The 21,392-nt window shown below is 42.7% G+C and overlaps 1 protein-coding gene across 1 annotated transcript; it reads right to left on the reverse strand.

The window, feature by feature from the left end:
- Positions 1-2,339: 2,339 nt before the first annotated feature.
- rskrb (ribosomal protein S6 kinase related b) lies at positions 2,340-20,619 on the reverse strand. Its single transcript, XM_083778001.1, has 13 exons — positions 20,510-20,619; positions 14,675-14,971; positions 14,338-14,421; positions 13,927-13,995; positions 13,062-13,131; positions 9,778-9,885; positions 9,409-9,449; positions 8,230-8,257; positions 7,835-7,924; positions 6,708-6,796; positions 3,529-3,639; positions 3,222-3,335; positions 2,340-2,930 (listed from the first exon to the last, which is right to left on the reverse strand). The coding sequence occupies exons 1-13, from the start codon at positions 20,537-20,539 to the stop codon at positions 2,694-2,696; spliced, it is 1,368 nt and encodes a 455-aa protein (XP_083634127.1). The 5' UTR covers positions 20,540-20,619; the 3' UTR covers positions 2,340-2,693.
- Positions 20,620-21,392: the final 773 nt, after the last annotated feature.

The raw sequence follows: 21,392 nt of genomic DNA on the forward strand, positions 1-21,392 counted from the left end.
TAAGTGATTAAGTAGAGAAAGAAAAACCCAAATCATTTTCAATCGTAAAATAGTCACTCGCACGCACGCACAGTGAAACACACAGAGCCAGCCAAAAGATGCACAGATGTTTTACCCCCAATGTATCAACAGTTGCGTATTTTAATCTGAGCCACAGGTACTTACAAAAATACAGAATAGAACATCTGTACAACAATACATTATTGCATTGAATAGCATCACAGCTTATGATGTAGGGCTACCACCATTGCATCCAAAATATTTATATAAATCTTATAAATGGGATTTCAATCTTATAAACAAGCATATTTGTGACAAAAAGTCAGATAAAGGATTACATAATGTGAGGCATTCTGGGCACACATTGGGACAGTAATATACAAATAAAATTGAAATTTGTTACTCAGGCAAGTGCACAGAGGTGCGGGTACAGGTTGGTTTCACAGTCCATTCTGAATCTGAGTGTAGCGAGAATGGATGGCTGGTCATACAAGACTAGGACTAGGACAGTAGCCTTTGACTTCAGACCTGACTTCCAAGTCTGCTAAGGGCCGATTCATACTCCTATTTTACCGCTGTTTCGGCGCTGTAGTGCCGAAATGATTTCGGCTCGTCAGAAATTTTCAGTAGCACCGAAGAGCCGACTTTAGGACGGTACCCGCCCCCCCGAACCTCAAATGACGTCAAATTGTAGGCTCTACAGCGCCGAACCGACTTTTATTCGGCTCTAAAATAGGAGTATGAATCGGCCCTAAGAAACATGTTATGTTTGAATAATTTTTATTTGGCAGTCAGTTGTCATGTTATGTAATGATTACATAGACATTTCATAGAAATATCAGGTGACTCCTGTCATATTATGACTTTGACAAAGTGGAAATCTGTGCAGGGCTTGTGTTAAGATTATATACAGTATCAAAGAATGACAGCATGAGCAACCTTAACCTGATGCTTGAATTAATTAATTAAAATGTTAACCAATATCATAATTTTAACAATAAAAACATTGACTGGGGAAATTAAAATGAGGAAAGATTACATGACTGCCACTTCGGCCAATGCTGGTGAATAATTGGTCCAAAAGTAAAAAATCAGCTGCAACTTAAAATTTCTAAACTGCACTGGCCATAAAGTCGGCCATAGAATTAAAAGGAACAATGTCTTTGTTTAATGTCTTAGGATGAATTTACAGTACTACTAGCCTCCAGTGATTTGCTAACAGGGTGATCAAGTTTGCGCAAGACATGGAAAATTGTGTAGTACAGCCTTTCCCGTTTGACTGACAGTAAACTTGAATACATAAACGCTTGAATACATGTGAATGAGTGCAGAGACGAAATGTTTTTATAATCGTCATGGGCGGGCGCCCCCCCTCCCCCTCCCCCCAAGAGGTGTTAAGGTGTGTTCAGACTTGGATGGTTAGAGCGGCGCGATTACATACAAAGTCAATGCAAAGACGAGAATTGCGTGATGCGGCGCGACCTGGCGCGGTACAAACGGGACGAACTGAGGCGAATATATATATATATATATATATATTTAGGTCCAATTCCTCATGGGGGCTGGAGGCGTGATTTCTTTCTACGTCCAAGCATAGACATGGAAACGCCCCGCCTGCCTCTGATTGGCCTATACCAACACTGCCCGTCTTGACTGTCCTCCGAGATGCAAGGCTACTCCGTGGTGGGAAATAATACAAGTACAAGAGAATGGCAACACGCGACAGTAACTTGTAACTTAACATTTTGTAGAAGAGGCAAACTAATATTGTTTGTGCCGTTTGCTTTGATTGAATAATTGATTGAACAACTATGATTTGATTTGGCTGTGTTCTAAATTAAAGTGTTAGTGTTGAATATCGTGTATTAATCTATTATAGTAAACTAATACTAAAAAGACATTTATTTATTTCCCACCACGGAGTAACCGCGTAGCCTCTGTCCCATCCCATGCTTACTTATCTGCAAAAAGAAAACCTTGCGGCAGACTATCCAGCATGTAACCTCGCCTCACCAAACGATGATCCGGTCGGGAGCTCTTCTACTAAAAGTTACAAGTTACTGTCGCGTGTTGCCATTCTCTTGTACTTGTATTATTTCCCACCACGGAGTAGCCTTGCATCTCGGAGGACAGGCAAGACGGGCAGTGTCGGTAGGCCAATCAGAGGCAGGCGGGGCGTTACCATGTCTATACTCAGACGTAGAAAGAAACCACGCGGGCTGGAGCCCCGCCACCCCACAGAGTCTACGTCACTGAATGAGTGAGTGTGAAGTGACCAGCTAATCAGTTTGTTGGAGGAAGGCAAGCAATGTAGAAGAAATAAATTGTGCACAGCATACCATAAAAACAACACACTTAAGTGTTAAGCTCTACATAAGTGGTGAATATCTGAGACTGAGAAAAGCATTGATCATCTCGTCAGTTGAATATACATAGTTCTTGTTATACAATAATTCGCTTCAGACTAGAGAATCACTTGTTTCTGTAGTATAAACCTGGTCAAACAGTCAGCAGCCGACTTGTCTGCCTTATACAAAATGTAACGATTCAAAATGTGTGTGTGTGTGTGTGTGTGTGTGTGCGTGTGCGTGTGCGTGTGTGTGTGTGTGCATGCGTGTGTGCATGCGTGTGTGTGTGTGTGTGTGCATGCGTGTGTGCCTGGGTGTGTGGACAGAATTAAACCTGAGAGTCCTTCACACAAACACCTCTCTGTTTGGATGCTCATCCTGAGCAGGGTAATGAGGTGCTGCTGGTCCAGGAAGGGCCGTGGTGGTAGCACATGTGTGAGAGTCAGCATCCAGGTGTGTGTCTGGTGTGGGAGGGCTGAGAAGCAAATCGTAATCAAAGCCTTTGAGAGGCTGGAGAGACAAGGTGAGTCCCCGCCGTGCTTTGGCCGAACGGTCGGGTCTCTCTCTCAGCTCCAGAATCACCTGTAACATCACAAAAGAGAAAGTTCACTTCACTCAACTTCATCCACTCATTCAGAGCTCATTCATTCAGTTTTATACGTATATATTTAGCTTTCGGAGCAAGATTGAGGGAAATATGCACATTTCCAATCTTGCAATAATATTATAATTCAAACAATACACACTCGTGTGAAGTGAGGGACGCTCTGATCATCATACATCATCATATATCAGCCAATCAAATCATCACGTTCCATGCTACAAACACACCTACAAACAAAGCTGTGCATCAAAAAAGTTCTGTCAAATTACCTCCACAGGTCGGCGTTGGAGCAGCGTAAGGTCAAAAGTTGTTCCATGGAAGAACGTTTGGCGTTTGAAACGATCAAGGGTCCTGAGCCGGCGGCTAGGAGTCTTGCACAGTAACTGCAGAGAGGTTTGTGACTGTGAACATGACACCATTCTAGCCCTCTCTTGCAGTTAAAAGTTAAAGGTTATTTCATCCAGTGTAAATGACCTACAGTATCTCAGTGAATAGCAAGGCTACTGCAGTTATGTGTGTACAGTATGTGTGTGCCTGTCTGTATGCTTGTGTGCATGCATGTGCATGTGTACTTACCTCAGTGATTAACAAGGCCAGTGGAGGGCTAAAGCTAAGTGGCATTTCATAGGGGAAACTCCTGACTTTCCTCAACATGTGGCAGTGGTCTGCCTCTGGAGGCAAAGGAAACTGAGCAGAATTGGACACGCAAGGGAGAAAAGAAATTAACAAATAATTAACGCATAGAAAGTTAGAAACATCAATGTCCCCTTTTCCCCACTTCTTTCATTTTGTGACTTTCCAAAATTCATCCTAGATAAAGGTTTCTTGCACCCAAAACAATGCCTGAAGTCAACACGATTACAGAAAACAAGAGAATATAGGGCCTTTCTGTGTGGAGTTTGCATGTTACGTGTCCCCTAGGGTAGGTACCCTCACAAAAACATGCAGTAATCCTGGTCTCTAAAACTACCTCCCCCTGGCCAGCCTGATGGAACTGGTCGGAATAACGTGTTCCTTCCACGCGCTACGTCTGGCTAGGGAAATTCCCCCCTGTCAGGTGAAAAGAAGCAGCTTGGACTCCTCATGCATAGAAGGAGGCATGAGGTCAGTCTGCTGCCCCCCCAGGTTGGCCGAGGAAGTGTAGCGCCCAGGATTACATTAGATAATTGGCACTGGGTGAAAAAAAACTGGGTTGCAAAATCTTGGGATAAAAATAATAATAAATATAGCTGCAAGCAGCGATAAGGCGGGACCAAGGAGAGGGGGGTGGAGAGAGAGAGAGACAGAGAGAGAGGGGGTGGAGAGAGAGACAGAGAGAGGGGGGGTGGAGAGAGAGAGAAGACTTATTACACTATTACACCACTATTACACTATTGCACTATTACACCACTATTACACTATTGCACCACTATTACACTATTGCACTATTACACTTATTACACTATTACACTTATTACACTATTACACTATTACACTATTACACTACTATTACACTATTGCACTTATTACACTATTACGCCACTATTACACTACTATTACACTATTACACTTATTACACTATTGCACTTATTACACTATTACACTACTATTACACTATTGCACTTATTACACTATTACACTACTATTACACTACTATTACAATATTGCACTTATTACACTGATTACACTATTACACTATTACACTACTATTACACTATTACACTATTACACTACTATTACACTATTACACTACTATTACACTATTACACTATTACACTACTATTACACTATTACACTATTACACTACTATTACACTATTACACTATTACACTATTACACTACTATTACACTATTACACTACTATTACACTATTGCACTTATTACACTATTGCACTTATTACACTATTACACTTATTACACAATCAATGAAAAGAGAAACCATGCAAGGCGGGAACAATTAGGCGTTCAGAGTCTTGCTCAAGGTCACTTCGACACTAACTCTCGGGGAGCCTGGATCGAACCGGGTTACCTTCCAGTTTCCAGTAATCACACCTGCACTGGATGTGACTTAATTGTCCAATACAACTAGGGCCTTTTGTATACTCTTGATGGGGATGTAGAACACTGTGAACTTTTTAACCATTTCCCATTTGATGTCCTCATCCTTTTGTACACCACATCTGCAGAATTTTTGTATTTGGGGGGGGGGGGGGTGGGTGGTGAGTGAGGGGTATGATGTTGCGAGACCCGAAACCCCGATGACCTTGGGATACATCACTGAGGATACGTCCCAGGTGCATCCATTTATGTATGTATTTTGTTATAGTTCTTCTATTTATAGTGACTCATAGGAATAGACTAAGTGACAACCAGGAATAGTCTGGTGACCACCGGAGAGACGGGTGGCAGCCGGAAATTAGACGGCACCCGGGAGCAGTATGGGTTAGCGCCCCAGCCTGTGTCTTCCGTGAGGAAGAAGCCCAACAAACCCACGGTGAGGCCTTTAGGAGGGCCATGCAAGCCTCAAGCGGAGCCTGCGGCACCACCAAGGGCAAGGTGGAGCCTGCGGAACCGTTGCGGCTTGAGAATCCACCATTCCTGAATAAAGTGCCTGGTGCTGGGAGTCTGGTGCAACGCACAGGGCCTGACCTGGTGAGAGCAGGAGTGGACCTGGTGAGACGTAGGAGGGGCCCGGACAGGTGTCAACCCACAGAGCCTAGTCCTTCCATGTGCCAGAATGGTACCTCCCAGTCCCGGCAGAGTAGTTCAGGAGGAACGGATTGTGTGGCCCTGGTTTTTCCCTAATGGGATTTATCGAGGGTAGCTAGTAGCTACTGGGACGTAAGTCGGGACTTGATCACCTGAGTGAGGGGTATGATGTTGCGAGACCCGAAACCCTGATGACCTTGGGATACATCACTGAGGATACGTCCCAGGTGCATCCATTTATGTATGTATTTTGTTATATTACACTATTACACTACTATTACACTACTATTACACTAAAACACTTATTACACTATTACACTACTATTACACTATTACACTTATTACACTATTACACTAAATACACTTATTACACTATTAGACTTATTACTCTATTACAGTTACTAGTATCTCTATTAGTGTGATGTCATGTCCTAGTGATAGAGAGAGGGGGGTGGAGAGAGAGAGAGAGAGAGAGAGACATAGAGAGAGAGAGAGGGGAGGGGTGGAGAGAGAGAGAGGGGGGGGGTGGAGAGAGAGAGAGAGAGAGAGAAAGAGAGAGAGATAGAGAGAGGGGGGTAGAGAGAAATATAGAAGGGGGAGAGAGAGATAGAGAGAGAGAGGGGGTGGAGAGAGACAGAGAGAGAGACACTATTACACTACTATTACACTATTACACTATTACACTATTACACTAATACACTAAATACACTTATTACACTATTAGACTTATTACACTATTACAGTTACTAGTATCTCTATTATTGTGATGTCATGTCCTAGTGATAGAGAGGGGGGGGGGGGGGGGTGGAGAGAGAGAGAGAGAGAGAGAGGGGGGGGGGTGGAGAGAGAGAGATAGAGAAAGAGAGAGAGAGGGGGGGGGGTGGAGAGAGAGGGGGGAGAGAGAAAGAGAGAGACAGAGGGGGAGAGAGAGACAGAGAGATAGAGAAAGAGAGAGAGTGACACGAGTAACTACTAGTACACCATGGAGTCACGACCAAATAAACAATAACGTCATGCATGCGTACTGTGTAGAATACACATTCAGTTACACATGATGAATACCTCACCTTCCCGTTAACCAATGAGAAGAGGAGGATGCCCAGGGACCACCAATCAGCTGCATGCGTGTAGGGTCCCCCACTCAGCACCTCAGGAGCTGTGAAAACAGAACATGCTCACTGCACTGCATGATTATGTACTGTGTCTGTACTCTGTACTACCAGTAAGACACCTGAGGGCAAGAGGCGACCTCGCCCTAAATCCGCCCAGGTGACAGCAGACTGCTGGGCGAGCACTGGCGCTTTGGCATGGGGGGGTAAGATCTTCATTTTTGGGCCTGTTGAGAACTCTAGTTTTCGCCGGCTGCCAGGCACGGCTGCACTAATAACGTTTAAATGGACAGGTATCAGTCAAAAGGGAGACATCGAATAGGAAAGATGGATGGGTGAAGGATCAACATATGGAATGTCAGAAGAGGTCAGCTCCATATATGGAGATGTAAGGGTTTGAGGTCAGATCTACATCTGACCAGTTGCTGGCCAATATTGATGACATCAGGGATCTCCATATATGGCTTAATATGGATGACAACAGGGATCTCCATCCCTTATGTCACGTGATGTCACATGCTCCATCCCTGATGATGTCACGTGATGGCAGGCAATTTTGTTTTGCCAACGGCTGATTCGGTCTGGTTTATTAACCAGGCTAACGTGATGTCACACGCTCTATCCCTGATGATGTCACGTGATGTCACATGCTCCATCCCTGATGATGTCATGTGATGTCAAGTGCTCCTATCCCAGATGATGTCACATGCTCTCTCACCCCGACCACCATATATGATGCCCGACACACCAACTGACGGGAAATGCGCGATTCCATAGTTGATAGATTAACAATGCACTGCATATCTGTAGATACGTCTAGATTAAATGTGTTTAAATGTTATTAAATTATATTAAATTATCAGCTGAAAAAGAAATGTAACTATGAATATGCAATATGAATATGTCATTTAGCTTGAGGCCAGTTTCACCAATTGTTGATATTATTAATTTAATAATAAGGACACAACTGTGATTGTATTCACATACAATGCAAGTTGTCTGCGGTTCAGCACTTGACACATCTGGCTGGTGCGATAGCAGTAATGTGGGTAAGGAATGTGTTTTCCGTCTTTTCCATTTCTCACCCATATACTGGATGGTGCCGCAAATCGTGAAGGCTCGACCTCCTTGCTCCAGACGCCGGGACAACCCAAAGTCAGCTAGGCGGAGGTGACCTGGAAGTTGGAACAGACCATTATTCTCTATTTTTGTAGAGAAGAGAAGCATTCTTAATGTTTTTTTTGCTATGCAAAATGTAGAGCTTCTACATTTTGCTTTCCGTGTATAGATAGTGTAACTGACCGCAAAATAGTCTATTTATTATCCCTATTACAATCAAGTATGCTTTTTGTGTGTTTTTGTGACCTCTGCACAGTGACAGCCTTGACAGGATGTTCCAAACTTCCACATCCTGTCTCTTGGGAACCACAGCTATGAGGCCCTCTTGTGGAAGCTGAGTAGAATATAATTTATTATTTACCATTGTCTGTTAGTAGGATATTCTCCATCTAGGAAAAAAAGGAAAAAGGGACATTAAGACATATTAGAGCATATGCCTTTCATGCGGAAGGTTGTGGGTTCGAACCCTGCCTGGGGTCGACGTCAGCAAGGGCATGCGGTGGCAATGGATTCCTAACGCCAAATCAAATGGGTTCAGATCTGAGCCAAGTCTCCTGAGGAGGCGCGTCTGAAGCCTGTCCTGGACGGGATATCCGGATGTGAGAACAAGTACAGACAGCAAATACAGTAAAACATGTTTATCTTGAACAGTTTATTGGGTTAAGTACCAAAAAATAGGTCACAGTTTCAATATTGCTGAGAACGATGCAATTGTCTGTGAATGCTCTCAGTATTTGGGGCTAACTTTATAATTTATTGGTTCTTGTTTATGTTTATTGCTACTGATAAAAGTAGTAATTATTTGAAGTAAATGTTTATATACACCTACATGTCATTTTCTTGTTAGTTACTGTAGCCTTTCCAGTTTCCACCTCAATCACTGCAATGTAAAGCCAAGTTAACCCTATTGCAAAAGGTTAAGGCTGTTTATATATTATTTTTGCTGAATAGATATTGGATATTTAGCTTCTTCAGATAATCCAAAGAATTTTGACAAAATATAATCTTCACAACTTTTCAAATGATTAATATCTCATGTTATAACAATATTCTACATTGTCTTTTCACATTTAAAACTGCACACTGTACTGTTCTATCCCAGATTTTAACCCAGGGTTACTGTGCAAGTGCAGAGTCACATTTTTACCACTTGCCTGCTCGCTTGCTCTGGGGCAATTTAAAAATTTGTTTGATACAAAGGTCAAAATTTGTGTCTAACCTTGTCTAGGTTAGACACCATTTTTTAAAACAGAGTTTCAATAGAAGAGCAATGAGACCAAATATTGCCACGATAGCAATAATGGTGTCACTTGAATCGTGGGAAACGCATAACTGAGCAAATCGATTCATTGAAAATGTTTCAGATTGCACACGATTGCATTGCTTTGGGTATTGAATATCGAAATATCGCTGGAGGACAGGTTACGCCTTTACATCCATCCATTCATTCATTCATCTATCAGGGACAATTTACATTAGTCCGTTTTCACATCCATAACTCAAAGAAATCATGTGGCATCTGGTGTGAATGCACCTTTACCTTTACATCTCTGTGAATGATCCCAATGTCATGGAGAAATCCTGCAGGGGACATGAAAGAACTGACATAATTATCTATAATGTAGAACCATCTCTAAAAATGTATTAGATTAATATTACATTGTATCTGATAGTCATACAAATTTTAATATCCACATTATATTAATTTTCAGCATTCAGACTTTGACTAATTTTGACTATTTACTTTATCTTTTGGTATAGCAACTGAAAAGGTAGGGAAATAATTGCCAAATCCCCATCAGTTAAAAATAGAAGAACCTTATACAAATACCCTATACAAATAAAGTGTTTAAAACACACTGATGAGGTCAAATTCATGTCTCTGTCCTTACCTATCCTTTCAACTCACCTAAAGCACATCCCAGCTCTGCTGCAAACAGCCTCACACTGTCTTCTGAGAATTGGCCAATCATCACCCAGTATGTATACAGGTCTCCTGTGCTGCAGTAATCGCACACTGTGGGAGTGGGGACAATTAACTGCATTAAACCTGGCATCCCTATTTTGGTCATGTCACTATATTAAAACTCTCAGAAATAGTGTAGGCCTTTAGGGACATCAACCCTGGGCTGATTTTGTAGTTTGTTTTCCAGTTCAGGGTAAAAACATTACAGTCTAGTAAGCAACACAGCTGCATCTAATACAATTAATAATGTATGTTAAATGTAGTCATGCCCAGACATACTGTAGATATGTAGATACTGCAATGGCTGCTGCTACTCACTGGTGCTAGTACTCACTGGAGCAATGCGTCAACATGGCCACCATATTGGTGAGAGCAAGCTAGTGCCTCCTAATGCATGTACTGTATGTCTCTCCACAATGAAAACAATCATGACACCTTATCTTAAAATAGTTGGTTTGTGCCTAAGTATAAATAAATATGATCTTTATAATATAAATTATAAAGATCGCTTTTGTCATTTTGACTGCCATCCACTTCCCATGATCGCGGTGGTTTGACTCATATGGATATAATGAATCAACTGACTGAGAGAAAACGCTAATGTTACTGCCGTCGAATTATTAAAAATTTCTGAGCCAGTTTATTTACAGTTGTGACGACACAGAGACAACTCCCTGACAATATCGCTGAGACAGTATAAACATTTTTGGACCACAATGCTTATGAGACAATTTAAAATGAAACTTCTATGACTTACTGGTCTTACATACCTGTAGATTGATAGTAACAGTAATGATTATAAAGCAGAACATAGTTTTAGTCTCACAGGTACTACTCAGGCATGTTCTTGCAGCAGATTTATGGTTATAAGCTGCCCCTCTCAATATGGCAGCGGCGCCGCTGACATACGTGGCCAATGCGGCGATGTTGACATTATGTGGCCAATGTGGCACATACGTATTTATGTATATTTGCCCAAAGCCATTGGTGCACCAATGGGCAAGCATAGACAGTCGTCAACAGCATACATTCTTGCACATTGGCCCATCGAACACACCCATTTTTGCCGCAACTGTGTTGCTTACATCAAGGTGTACTATAAGGTCAGCCTTGTATGTAGTCTCCCTGCTGTAGTTTTTAACCTGAACTGAAAAACAAATCTGCCTAGTTATATCCCCCTTAAATAATTGATACTCCATCATTCGCAGCAGCACAACGGCGTATGATGAGCATAGATCCTTGCATACGTGGTTAAAACAGGGCACTGATGTAAGCAACGTCAGTTTTATTCATAACGTAAACATGCATGCTCAAGGAACTTTGTCTCTGGCAAATCTTAATATCTGCAATTGTAATGGAGGCTGATGCAGCTGAAGACAATCAAGATATACAATGCAAAAGTTATTGAGGCAGAGGTGGAAGAGGGGGTGACATCAGGAAAAGAGGATAGGATCATTTGATTTCCAGGTGAAGAGATACAGCACACCCAGCCTTTCTACTGTTTGGCTTAAGGAAAAAGGGTTGCTATATCCTTTGGGTGTGACATAGACTGTACATGTATGCAGCATTCAACATCTGGCTCCCAGGCTAGCTCAGCCCTCTGCTCACGGGGGGGTGGGCAACAAACTGGGTCACATTATCTGAGTCAGTGGTTGAGTAGGAGAGAAACGCTGAACACATGAGAGAGGAGTAGGAGGAGACATAATGTCACAGCTATAGGGGATTATACAGCTAACACAGCACATGCAGGTACATAGTGTTCAGGCTAATTCACTTTGTAGCATGGACATTTTGACAAGAGGTTTTTTTGACCGAATAAAGAATAATTTTGTTGAAAGAAGTGTTGAGTGACAAAGCATTAATTAGCTTGGTGAAGTTAGGTTGTCTAGGTGATGTTTAGGCCAGATCCATAAGCAATCTCTCACAGCAAACTTTAAAACCTCTTATTCCCCCACACTGAGGTCCCTGTTGCCAACCACTACCGTTGGTCTGGGGAGCACACCTGTGCTAGTGTGCTCATAATAGCAGAAAATAGAGAATAGCAGAGCCTGTATGGCTGGCGTAGCCGTCTGGGCACCTACAGTAGGCTGCTAGTGCAACCTGACAGCGTGTCGCGGATTTGACCTCCGATCCCAGCGACCTTTGCTGCGTGTCACTCCCCGTCTCTCTCTCCCTATTTCTGGTCGATTTTTGGTCTCTATCAATGAAAGCAGAAAATGCCCCAATAATATCTCAATGTGTTGGATGGGCTATTTCTTGCAATGCTTTTTAAGATTTTCTAAAAATGTAAATAAATAAAATGTCAAAAGTGGTTAAGTATATATTTTTTTAAGGAAATGATTTAGTTGATTTAAAAAATATTAATAATTCTGTATAGTTACAATAATATGGAAAAAGTGGCGCTACAAAATAAAAGATGCAAGACTGGCTCAGATGCAATTTCTCATGTTTATTTGAGAACGCTGACGCGTTTCGGCAGTAGCCTTCTTCAGAGCAGACCAAATTTTGTTGGTTCATGAGTTAAGTTATTTTCAAAGCTGAGCACCCACTGCCTTAAACAAAGGGCAGTTTCCAGAGGAAGCACACCTGTTTTTTCTTTCTTTATCAAAATATTGTGGTTGACACATAATCGCACCTTGGAAGTTGGAACCACTGGTGTAGACTACCATGTACCATTTCGATACACATGAAGTGAACAGTTGTTTCTTGTCACCTAGTGTTAGAGATCTCCGCCGACTCTCGAACATAGGCCTCTGCGGTGGTGGGGTGAGTGCTTTACCTCTACGCCACCCATATGTTCTTTTTGTCATTTTCATATTTATTCAAAGGGATTTAGTAGCAGTCCACTGCTCTTGTATATTCTCATTGAAATAGAAAGCAGGAAAGCTGAGAGGGAAACGGTTGATTTTAAACTGAGCAGTTTTGAGATTGTGGGTCTGGGCTGGTTTAGGACACGTCCAATCATTAAATCCACACACCGAGGGGGTTGCATAAGGACCATGGGTATTTTTTGGACACTGTTAACGTTAGACAGTGTGGGAGGGATGGTTTCGGATAATGACTCTCGGGCTGGTTCAGAGATGATTACGTCATCTAAACATTGACAATGTCATGCCAGGGATTGTGGGATGCTTTTGGGCAGTGCTGTACTGGTGTTGAGGTGAGACAGGGTAGAGTGAGGGAAGGATTTGGACCGTGGATCAGGGCTGTTTCTCTATAGGACTCACTAATGTAGAGGTGCCGCTGGGTCTGCCAGCAGTCCTGCAGTTCGTGGACAAATGGGTGATGAACCTGACGCTGTGGGCAAAGGTCACAGGTCAACCTGAAACACAGCTCATTACTGACGAGAGACTCACAGAACAGGGGCAGGGGTTGGCTCCCACCATGGCCTGCTTTTCAACACACAGTCCACCCACCAGTATTTCTTCAGTTTTGTGAAGGATCACTTGACCGACAGTGAATCATTCTGTTTCCATAGTGGACCATGCATAGTCCACTATGGATAGGTGAATGTACTGTATCTGTGGGCAGGCATATGCTGTGCCTGTGTGTGCGTGAGTGTGTGCGGATGAGTGAGTAGAGGACTAGAGCCAGGTATAGGTACTTCACGCTGTGATACTTGACTGTTGTGTTTTAGCATCAGTGTATTTTGTAATGTAATGTATTCTGTAATGATTTAACTTATTCCTGACTGGACTCTTGGAAGATTAGCCGAAAGGCTAAAAGAGATCCAAATCAAAATCCATTTCTTAATACCACACAGTGTAGAAAGGAGAGACATATTGTATGCCTCATCATCATCGCACCTGCTCCAAATTACCTACCGGGTGTGCGGAAGACATCTCTCTATTAATACCACACAGTAAAATCCTTCATATAGATTTTACTCAAATGGAACCAATTGGATCAATTTTGTTCCATTTGTACACTCTTCAGTGTTTAATAATTAAGGATTTTACTGTCCACAAACCATAGTGAAAACTGTATCATGCTGCTAAAGATGGGTAGACCTGTTATTTTTCTTGATTTGCTCTTTTATATTTTGCTCCTGTTCACATTGACCTATAACTCATACTGTATGTTAGCACTCACTTGAACAATGACCTCTTCTTTAGACTGCTCCAGCACACCAAGCCTTAGAATCTCTGATTTAGGTATAACCTGTTCACGCACACGCACGCGCACGCACACGCACACGCACACGCACACACACACACACACACACACACACACACACACACACACACACACACACACACACACACACACACACACACACACACACACACACACACAATGAAACACTGCATGTCCGATGCTTGCCAGGGATATTTTGACACCAATTAACCAAGTTATAAGCATGTAAACTTTAACTTGAGGGTTAAAGTACAGTACATGATATATTACAAAGTCAATTATAAGTCACATTCACACATAGGGAACACAAAGTGGACATAGCTAGAGGCAGTGGGCACATCAATTAAATAAATATAGGACTCTTACTTTGACAGCATAAGTCTTCTCTTTAGCTTTGTCCTTAACTTTCAGGATGGGCCCAAATGAACCTTTGGTGATGTAACCCAACACCTGTGCAATGGACAGAAAGACATTTAAAGACAGGTCAGGGTGAAAAAAGGTGCCTGGATTAACTAAAAAATTGGAAATTCTTTCTCTCCTGGGAAAGAAAAGGCAATTCAAAAATGGAGGTTTTGAAGTTTGATAAAGATATAGTTGTTTTGGCAAATATACAAACCTCTTACTCTGAATAGCACAATTATATCTATTTACACTAAATATTAAAGAGCAATGAGATCATGTTGGATTTTTACTTGAAACCTACCTGAAAATGTTGCTCCCTGGGCATAGTTCTGTGGGGGAATTCGGGTAGGAACATGGTGATGAACGCTGGCAGACTCCACTCCGCTCTCAGCCTCTCTGGACCCACTCCGGCCAGCCTCAGTACATGGTCAGGGATGTTTGCGGCCTTCCCCTGGAGCATCCGGCGCTGCCGTAGGTGCAGGGCGGACGGAGCCAGGCGACAGAGACCTGCTGGGATGGACAGGCCCACGCTGGAGAGGAAGCCACGCCATCCGGACGAGTAGGAGGAGTGCTCCTCCTCTTGCCTTTCAGAATACCCCTGGAGAAGAAAGTGACTTCAGTATATATGTATATATATATATATATATATATATATATATATATATGTAATTCAATATCCATACTGCAAGAGGAGATTCTGAAACCTAATTATTCTGGTGCCGTGCTAAATCTCTGACCTAATTCATGCTGAATGGGGGGGGGGGCATTGGGAGATAAATCAAACAGAATAATCCATGTTTGTTTGTCAGCTCTCCCCTGAAAGGGATATTTTAATCTCAGTAGGGAGAACCGATTTAAGATAAGGTTTGACAAAAAGAATATGGCCCAAACAAACAAACAAACACTTTAATTATTGATAGATAATTTCTATCTGTTTATATTTTATGCTTGATTGACCATTTCCTTTGACCTTTTGACCCTTTTGGCCCTGTGTAGTGACTTCGCGCTGTTAGTGTGAATCACTGTCTCACTGTCTCCCTACATGAATTTGGCCTTGCTGCATAGCTGTCTTATCAGCCGGGTGCCATAGCAACCGGGCCGGCACCCCCTTCCCTGACAAATTTATCCTTTGAGGCCTAGATAGACCTCTGTGTTTTGTAATTTTCCATTCTTCCAGTACTTTTCCATACTTTGAGTACGATACTCCTCGGTCGTGCCACGTCGGCTTTGTACCATTCTCCATTTTGTATTGTAGAGTATAAATACTGTCTGCCATTTTGGAGGCGGTAAAGAGAAACCTGCAACCATTCTACTAGACCCCCCCTACGGGGGTCTAGGCTCTGTATTTGATTATCATGCTGTGTTTTGTGAATCCATGTTCTATTTCTCTCTGAAACGATGATATAAAACGACTAAAAACCTCCCTCTGCTATGGACGTCTCTCTGTGGGGTAAAATAAGGTAATGTTTTTGGTTATGGAGTAATCCTTCCTGTTCATATTAGCTATTTACTTAAAGTATTTTGGTAAAAGCTAAAGTTAAGTATAAGTATTGTAATGGGATTACTCCTAAAAGTAAATGTATTGTGAGCCTTCCGGAGCATTTTGGTTCTGTTCCGGAGCAGCTCGCAGCTTCTAGCCTTTTGCGAAACGAAGCTATTATCTTTAGATTCTGTTACAGGGTTTTTTACAGTCCTCCCCTGTCATTTTTTATCATGATGGGATAAAATACTCATCAACTTGGTCCCGTTCGAGTCTCCTTTGAAGTGCGTAAGTCTAATTTATTTAATTAGCTGTTACCGAAAAGGCACAAAGAATCAGATAAGGAAAAAAATCCTTCTTCCTTTTTTCCCCGAGAGCTCCGCTGTTTTATCTTCAGAGGGGGCTGTTTTAAGTCGGCATTATCGATTCAGGAACATTGGATTATCCTTTTGGACACTACCAGCTATGGGGTTCGTGAATGCCTTCACGAACTGGACCTGTGGACCACGCGTGTCCATAAAGTCTGCACCATAAATCTGAATCCTGCTTGCCTCTCCTACACATTCAGTTAAGTAAATCAATGCTTGATTTCTTTCTCTGTCCTACTGTTTTGATTTACACTTTCCTTATCTCCAGTTGTTTTTGTCTCCCATTTCACCCCCGTTAGTTAGTTAGTGTGTGTGCGTGCGTGCTTCCTTGGGAATGTATGCGTACGTGTGCCTCTGTGTGTATGTGCGTGCTGGGTTGTTTGTGGCGCTTACGAGGTTTCCATTGTGAACGCCTGTCAAATTAGTTCATTTTTTTTAATAGTTATTATCTGGCATTTTCCCTTGCCATACATCGTATCATAATAATCTACTTTTCTGGTGAATCTTCACCAATTTCCAGTGCACATAGCGAGTCATCGTAATGTTTTAACCTGATCAGAATCAGTGTCTTGAAACATAACATGTCAAGCCGGTGTGCACATAGTTCGGTAATGTTCTCTCTGCGTTCAGTGTCTTGCCATGTGGTAACCTGTTTTTCTTATGAAACATAACATGTGTAGTTTAGGATTCAACGGTCTGTCTATATTTCATGTGCGATGTTGCCCTGTGGCCCACATGTCAGTCTGTCTGTATCTGTTGAAAATCTGAAATACGCATACCTTTTTCTCCCTATCTATAGCTCTGTCTTGATACGATGTTATTTTTGTTAACCAGTTGTTCATGTCATTCACCAGTTCGTTCTTTGTTTGTTTTTTCTGTTATTTACAGATAAAAGGACTGCTGCAGGTGGGAGTTGGGGTCGGTGGACAGGCCGAGAATTTCAAAGCCCACAAATGCGATGGAGCGTCAAGTCTCTGAAAAGTTTGTGGTGGATTGTGGACTTCGAAATTCCATTTTTGTATACAAGGTTTGACCCGCAGACCCGACTCCCCAGAGCAGATCTGTCTAAATTCACTGGTTAGGCCCAACCCCAGAACAGTCTAACTAGTTGCCCATAGATTTCCCATTTGGAACAAATTTATTATGTGGTTGTTGTTATTTGTTTGCTAATTTACGCTTTCCAAGCTACGTTTAATCACCTCCAATTGAATTACATTATTGTTGATTTCATTTGATTTTATAAAAAGGTTTTAGTCATTTCATATTTCCCCTAAATTGTCAATATAGGAACATTTCCTTCTACATTTTATTATTTTGGTTTTTATCATCATGAGTTTGATTGGACTAGGCATTTAATTCACCCCGGAATCAACTGGATTCTATATCTGACCTGTATATGGTACTTAAGGGACTCCCAAAGACATTGTTGCGACATCGCGCTGGAGCGCATGCAGAATACCCCGTTTCCCCTCTCCAAGCAGATAATGATGAATGAACCATTGTATCTGTGAACCTGTCATTAGGGGGGGGAAGGGGCGAAGAATCGGCTCCGACAACGAGCCCAAAAAAGAACTCTCGCAGATTCAGTTCTGACAACGAACTGATGACGAGCCAACAGAAGAACTGCTCTAAAAATGAACATTCATGTGGTCAAATGACACATCTCGCCGGCCAGGTAGGCTGCAACGGTTTGCTGGGGTGGGTGCCACTCCCGAAGATCATCTCCATCATCATCATCAAAAGAGAAAAGCCATTTTTTCTCTTTCCCACAGTACCCTCTAATCAAGGATTTTATGCCTAGTAAAGTTGAAATCATTGTGTTTTTTATTTTTCATTGTTCCAGTAAAGTTTCCCCTGAGGTTTTGATTTTGTCAAAGGTCATATGATCATTCGCGCATAAAATGCGATGGGTTTGATAGATAATTTCTATCTGTTTATATTTTATGCTTGATTGACCATTTCCTTTGACCTTTTGACCCTTTTGGCCCTGTGTAGTGACTTCGCGCTGTTAGTGTGAATCACTGTCTCACTGTCTCCCTACATGAATTTGGCCTTGCTGCATAGCTGTCTTATCAGCCGGGTGCCATAGCAACCGGGCCGGCACCCCCTTCCCTGACAAATTTATCCTTTGAGGCCTAGATAGACCTCTGTGTTTTGTAATTTTCCATTCTTCCAGTACTTTTCCATACTTTGAGTACGATACTCCTCGGTCGTGCCACGTCGGCTTTGTACCATTCTCCATTTTGTATTGTAGAGTATAAATACTGTCTGCCATTTTGGAGGCGGTAAAGAGAAACCTGCAACCATTCTACTAGACCCCCCCTACGGGGGTCTAGGCTCTGTATTTGATTATCATGCTGTGTTTTGTGAATCCATGTTCTATTTCTCTCTGAAACGATGATATAAAACGACTAAAAACCTCCCTCTGCTATGGACGTCTCTCTGTGGGGTAAAATAAGGTAATGTTTTTGGTTATGGAGTAATCCTTCCTGTTCATATTAGCTATTTACTTAAAGTATTTTGGTAAAAGCTAAAGTTAAGTATAAGTATTGTAATGGGATTACTCCTAAAAGTAAATGTATTGTGAGCCTTCCGGAGCATTTTGGTTCTGTTCCGGAGCAGCTCGCAGCTTCTAGCCTTTTGCGAAACGAAGCTATTATCTTTAGATTCTGTTACAGGGTTTTTTACAGTCCTCCCCTGTCATTTTTTATCATGATGGGATAAAATACTCATCAACTAGTTGATAGGAATTTTATCCTATCATGATATAAAACAGGCAGGGGAGGACTGTAAAAAAAACCCTGCAAAGACTATGAATTATGATAACAGCTCTCGTTAGCCGAAGAGCTATAAGCTGTGAGTCTCCGAAGCAAAAGCCCAAACTGCCCCGGATGCTCACAGAGTACATTTACTTTAGGAGCAATCCCATTACAATACTTATACTTAACTTTAGCTTTGACCAAAATACTTTAAGTAAATTAGCAAACATGAACAGAGGGATTACTCCATATAGCAAAAGATTACCTTATTTCACCAGAAAGAGAGACGTCCATTTCAGAGGGAGGTTTTTAGTCGTTTTATATCATCGTTTCAGAGAGAAATAGAACATGGACTCACAAACACAGCAATAATAATCAAATACAGAGCCTAGACCCCGTGGGGTCTAGTAGAATGGTTGGGTTTCTCTCTACCGATCCCAAAATGGAATCCGGTATTTATACTTTTCAATACAAAATGGAAGATGGTACAAAGCCGACGTGGCGACACGAGGAATAACGTACTCAAAGTGGAAATCTACTGAAATGGAAAATTACAAAGTATACGACTGGAAAATTACCAGATAGATAAACCAAAAACAGCACAGAGGCTGGTCTTAGGCCTCAATGGATAACTGTCTTCAGCTTGCCGTCTCGGCGAGCTGGGAAGGGGGGTATGGCCCGGTTGCCATGGCACCTGGCTGATAAGATGCCATGCGAGGTCAAATTCATGTAGGCTCAAGACAGAGACAGTGAGTGATACACACTAACAGCGCGAAGTCACTACACAGGGCCAAAAGGGTCAAAAGGTCAAAGGAAATGGTCAATCAAGCATAAAATATAAACAGATAGAAATTATCTATCAATTATTATGGGAGCAGGGAGGCAATTTATTTGTGGCTACTACATTTTGTGTCCATTATCGGGCTACCATAATAGTGGTCCACCACCACTAATAGTAGGCTATGGGAGGAAAAGCTGTGCCCTACATGATGCTACATCCATCCATCTATGATCCATCCATCTTGTTCCATCCATCTGACTGTCACTCATCCCCCCCCGCAACAGGACAGATCTTCTGCGTTGTTACAAAGATGCGTCATGCGCTTTACAGTCTATGGTCATGCGACATGATGCGTGTGTGTTCAACCATGCAAGATGTCCATCATCATCATTCTTGCCAAATGCTAAACATCAATCCACACACTGTACGAATGCCGCCCCCCCCCCCCCCCCCCGCCCCCCACTCTAATCTCTCATTCTCTCTATTGGCAATTAATTCATGGATTCCCCCGAAAAACATGGAATCTGTGCGTTTATATTAATTTCCATTATGATAATAAAGGTTTCCGTGTAGTGTACAAACTAAGATTTCTGAATGGAGTTAATATAGCACTTTTATTGCGATGTTTACATTTCAGGAATCCGGATTAAAGCGTGGGTAAAGGGGGGGGGGGGTGGGGGGTCTCCATATGGGGATCCCCATTACGTGCGTCACACGCATGCAGCACGCAGCCAGGAGCCGCACTCACCTTCCTGCTTCTGCTGGCTTCGGCCCCCATTTCTGTGACAGCAGCCAGGTGATCATTGAATGGTCCTCATCGTATGTCGTCAACTCCTCGTCCACGTCCATGCAGTGCAGTCTCCCTGCACGGTTCTGCACGGTCGGCACCACACGGGCTCACGCACCTGTTTGTTTACGGATGTGTCATGTGCTTTAAAACTCTACTAGCTGCTAGTCTGTTCATTAAGTGTCATTTCACAACTATCTGGGTTGTGTAAACTGTGACTCTGTGAGATATGGCGACATACCGTAAACAAGTTAATCCGAGAATCCCCGCAACGTCGTCAACGCAAGTCCGCCCACATCTTCGTCATCCAATGAGAACACAAACTCGTTTAGCTGTGGCGTGCACACACACACGCTCACACTCGTGGTCGTGCTGCTGCAGCTGCAGCCAGCCACACACACATAACCCTCACTCAGGTGACCCAGCCGGGGTGATCAAGTCCCGATTTACGTCCCAGTAGCTACCCTCGATCAGTCCCATTAGGGAAAAACCAGGGCCACACAATCCGTTCCTCCTGAACTACTCTGCCGGGGCTGGGAGGTACCATTCTGGCGCGTGGAAGGACTAGGCTCTGTGGGTTGACTCCTGCCCGAGAACCTCCTATGTCTCACCAGGTCCACCCCTGTGCGTTGCACCCATAGAGTATTAAAAGGAGGGGTTGCACCCCTCCCAGCACCAGGCACTTTATTCAGGAATGGTGGATTCTCAAGCTGCAACGGTTCCGCAGGCTCCACCTTGCCCTTGGTGGCTTGAATGGTACTCCTAAAGGCCTCACCGTGGGTTTGTTGGGCCCTCACGGAAGACACAGTAGTTCATACGGGCAAATTACTTAAATGAAAGCATT

Source organism: Protomyctophum parallelum, assembly GCF_964188405.1.
Source record: "Protomyctophum parallelum genome assembly, chromosome: 1".
Lineage (NCBI taxonomy): Eukaryota > Metazoa > Chordata > Actinopteri > Myctophiformes > Myctophidae > Protomyctophum > Protomyctophum parallelum.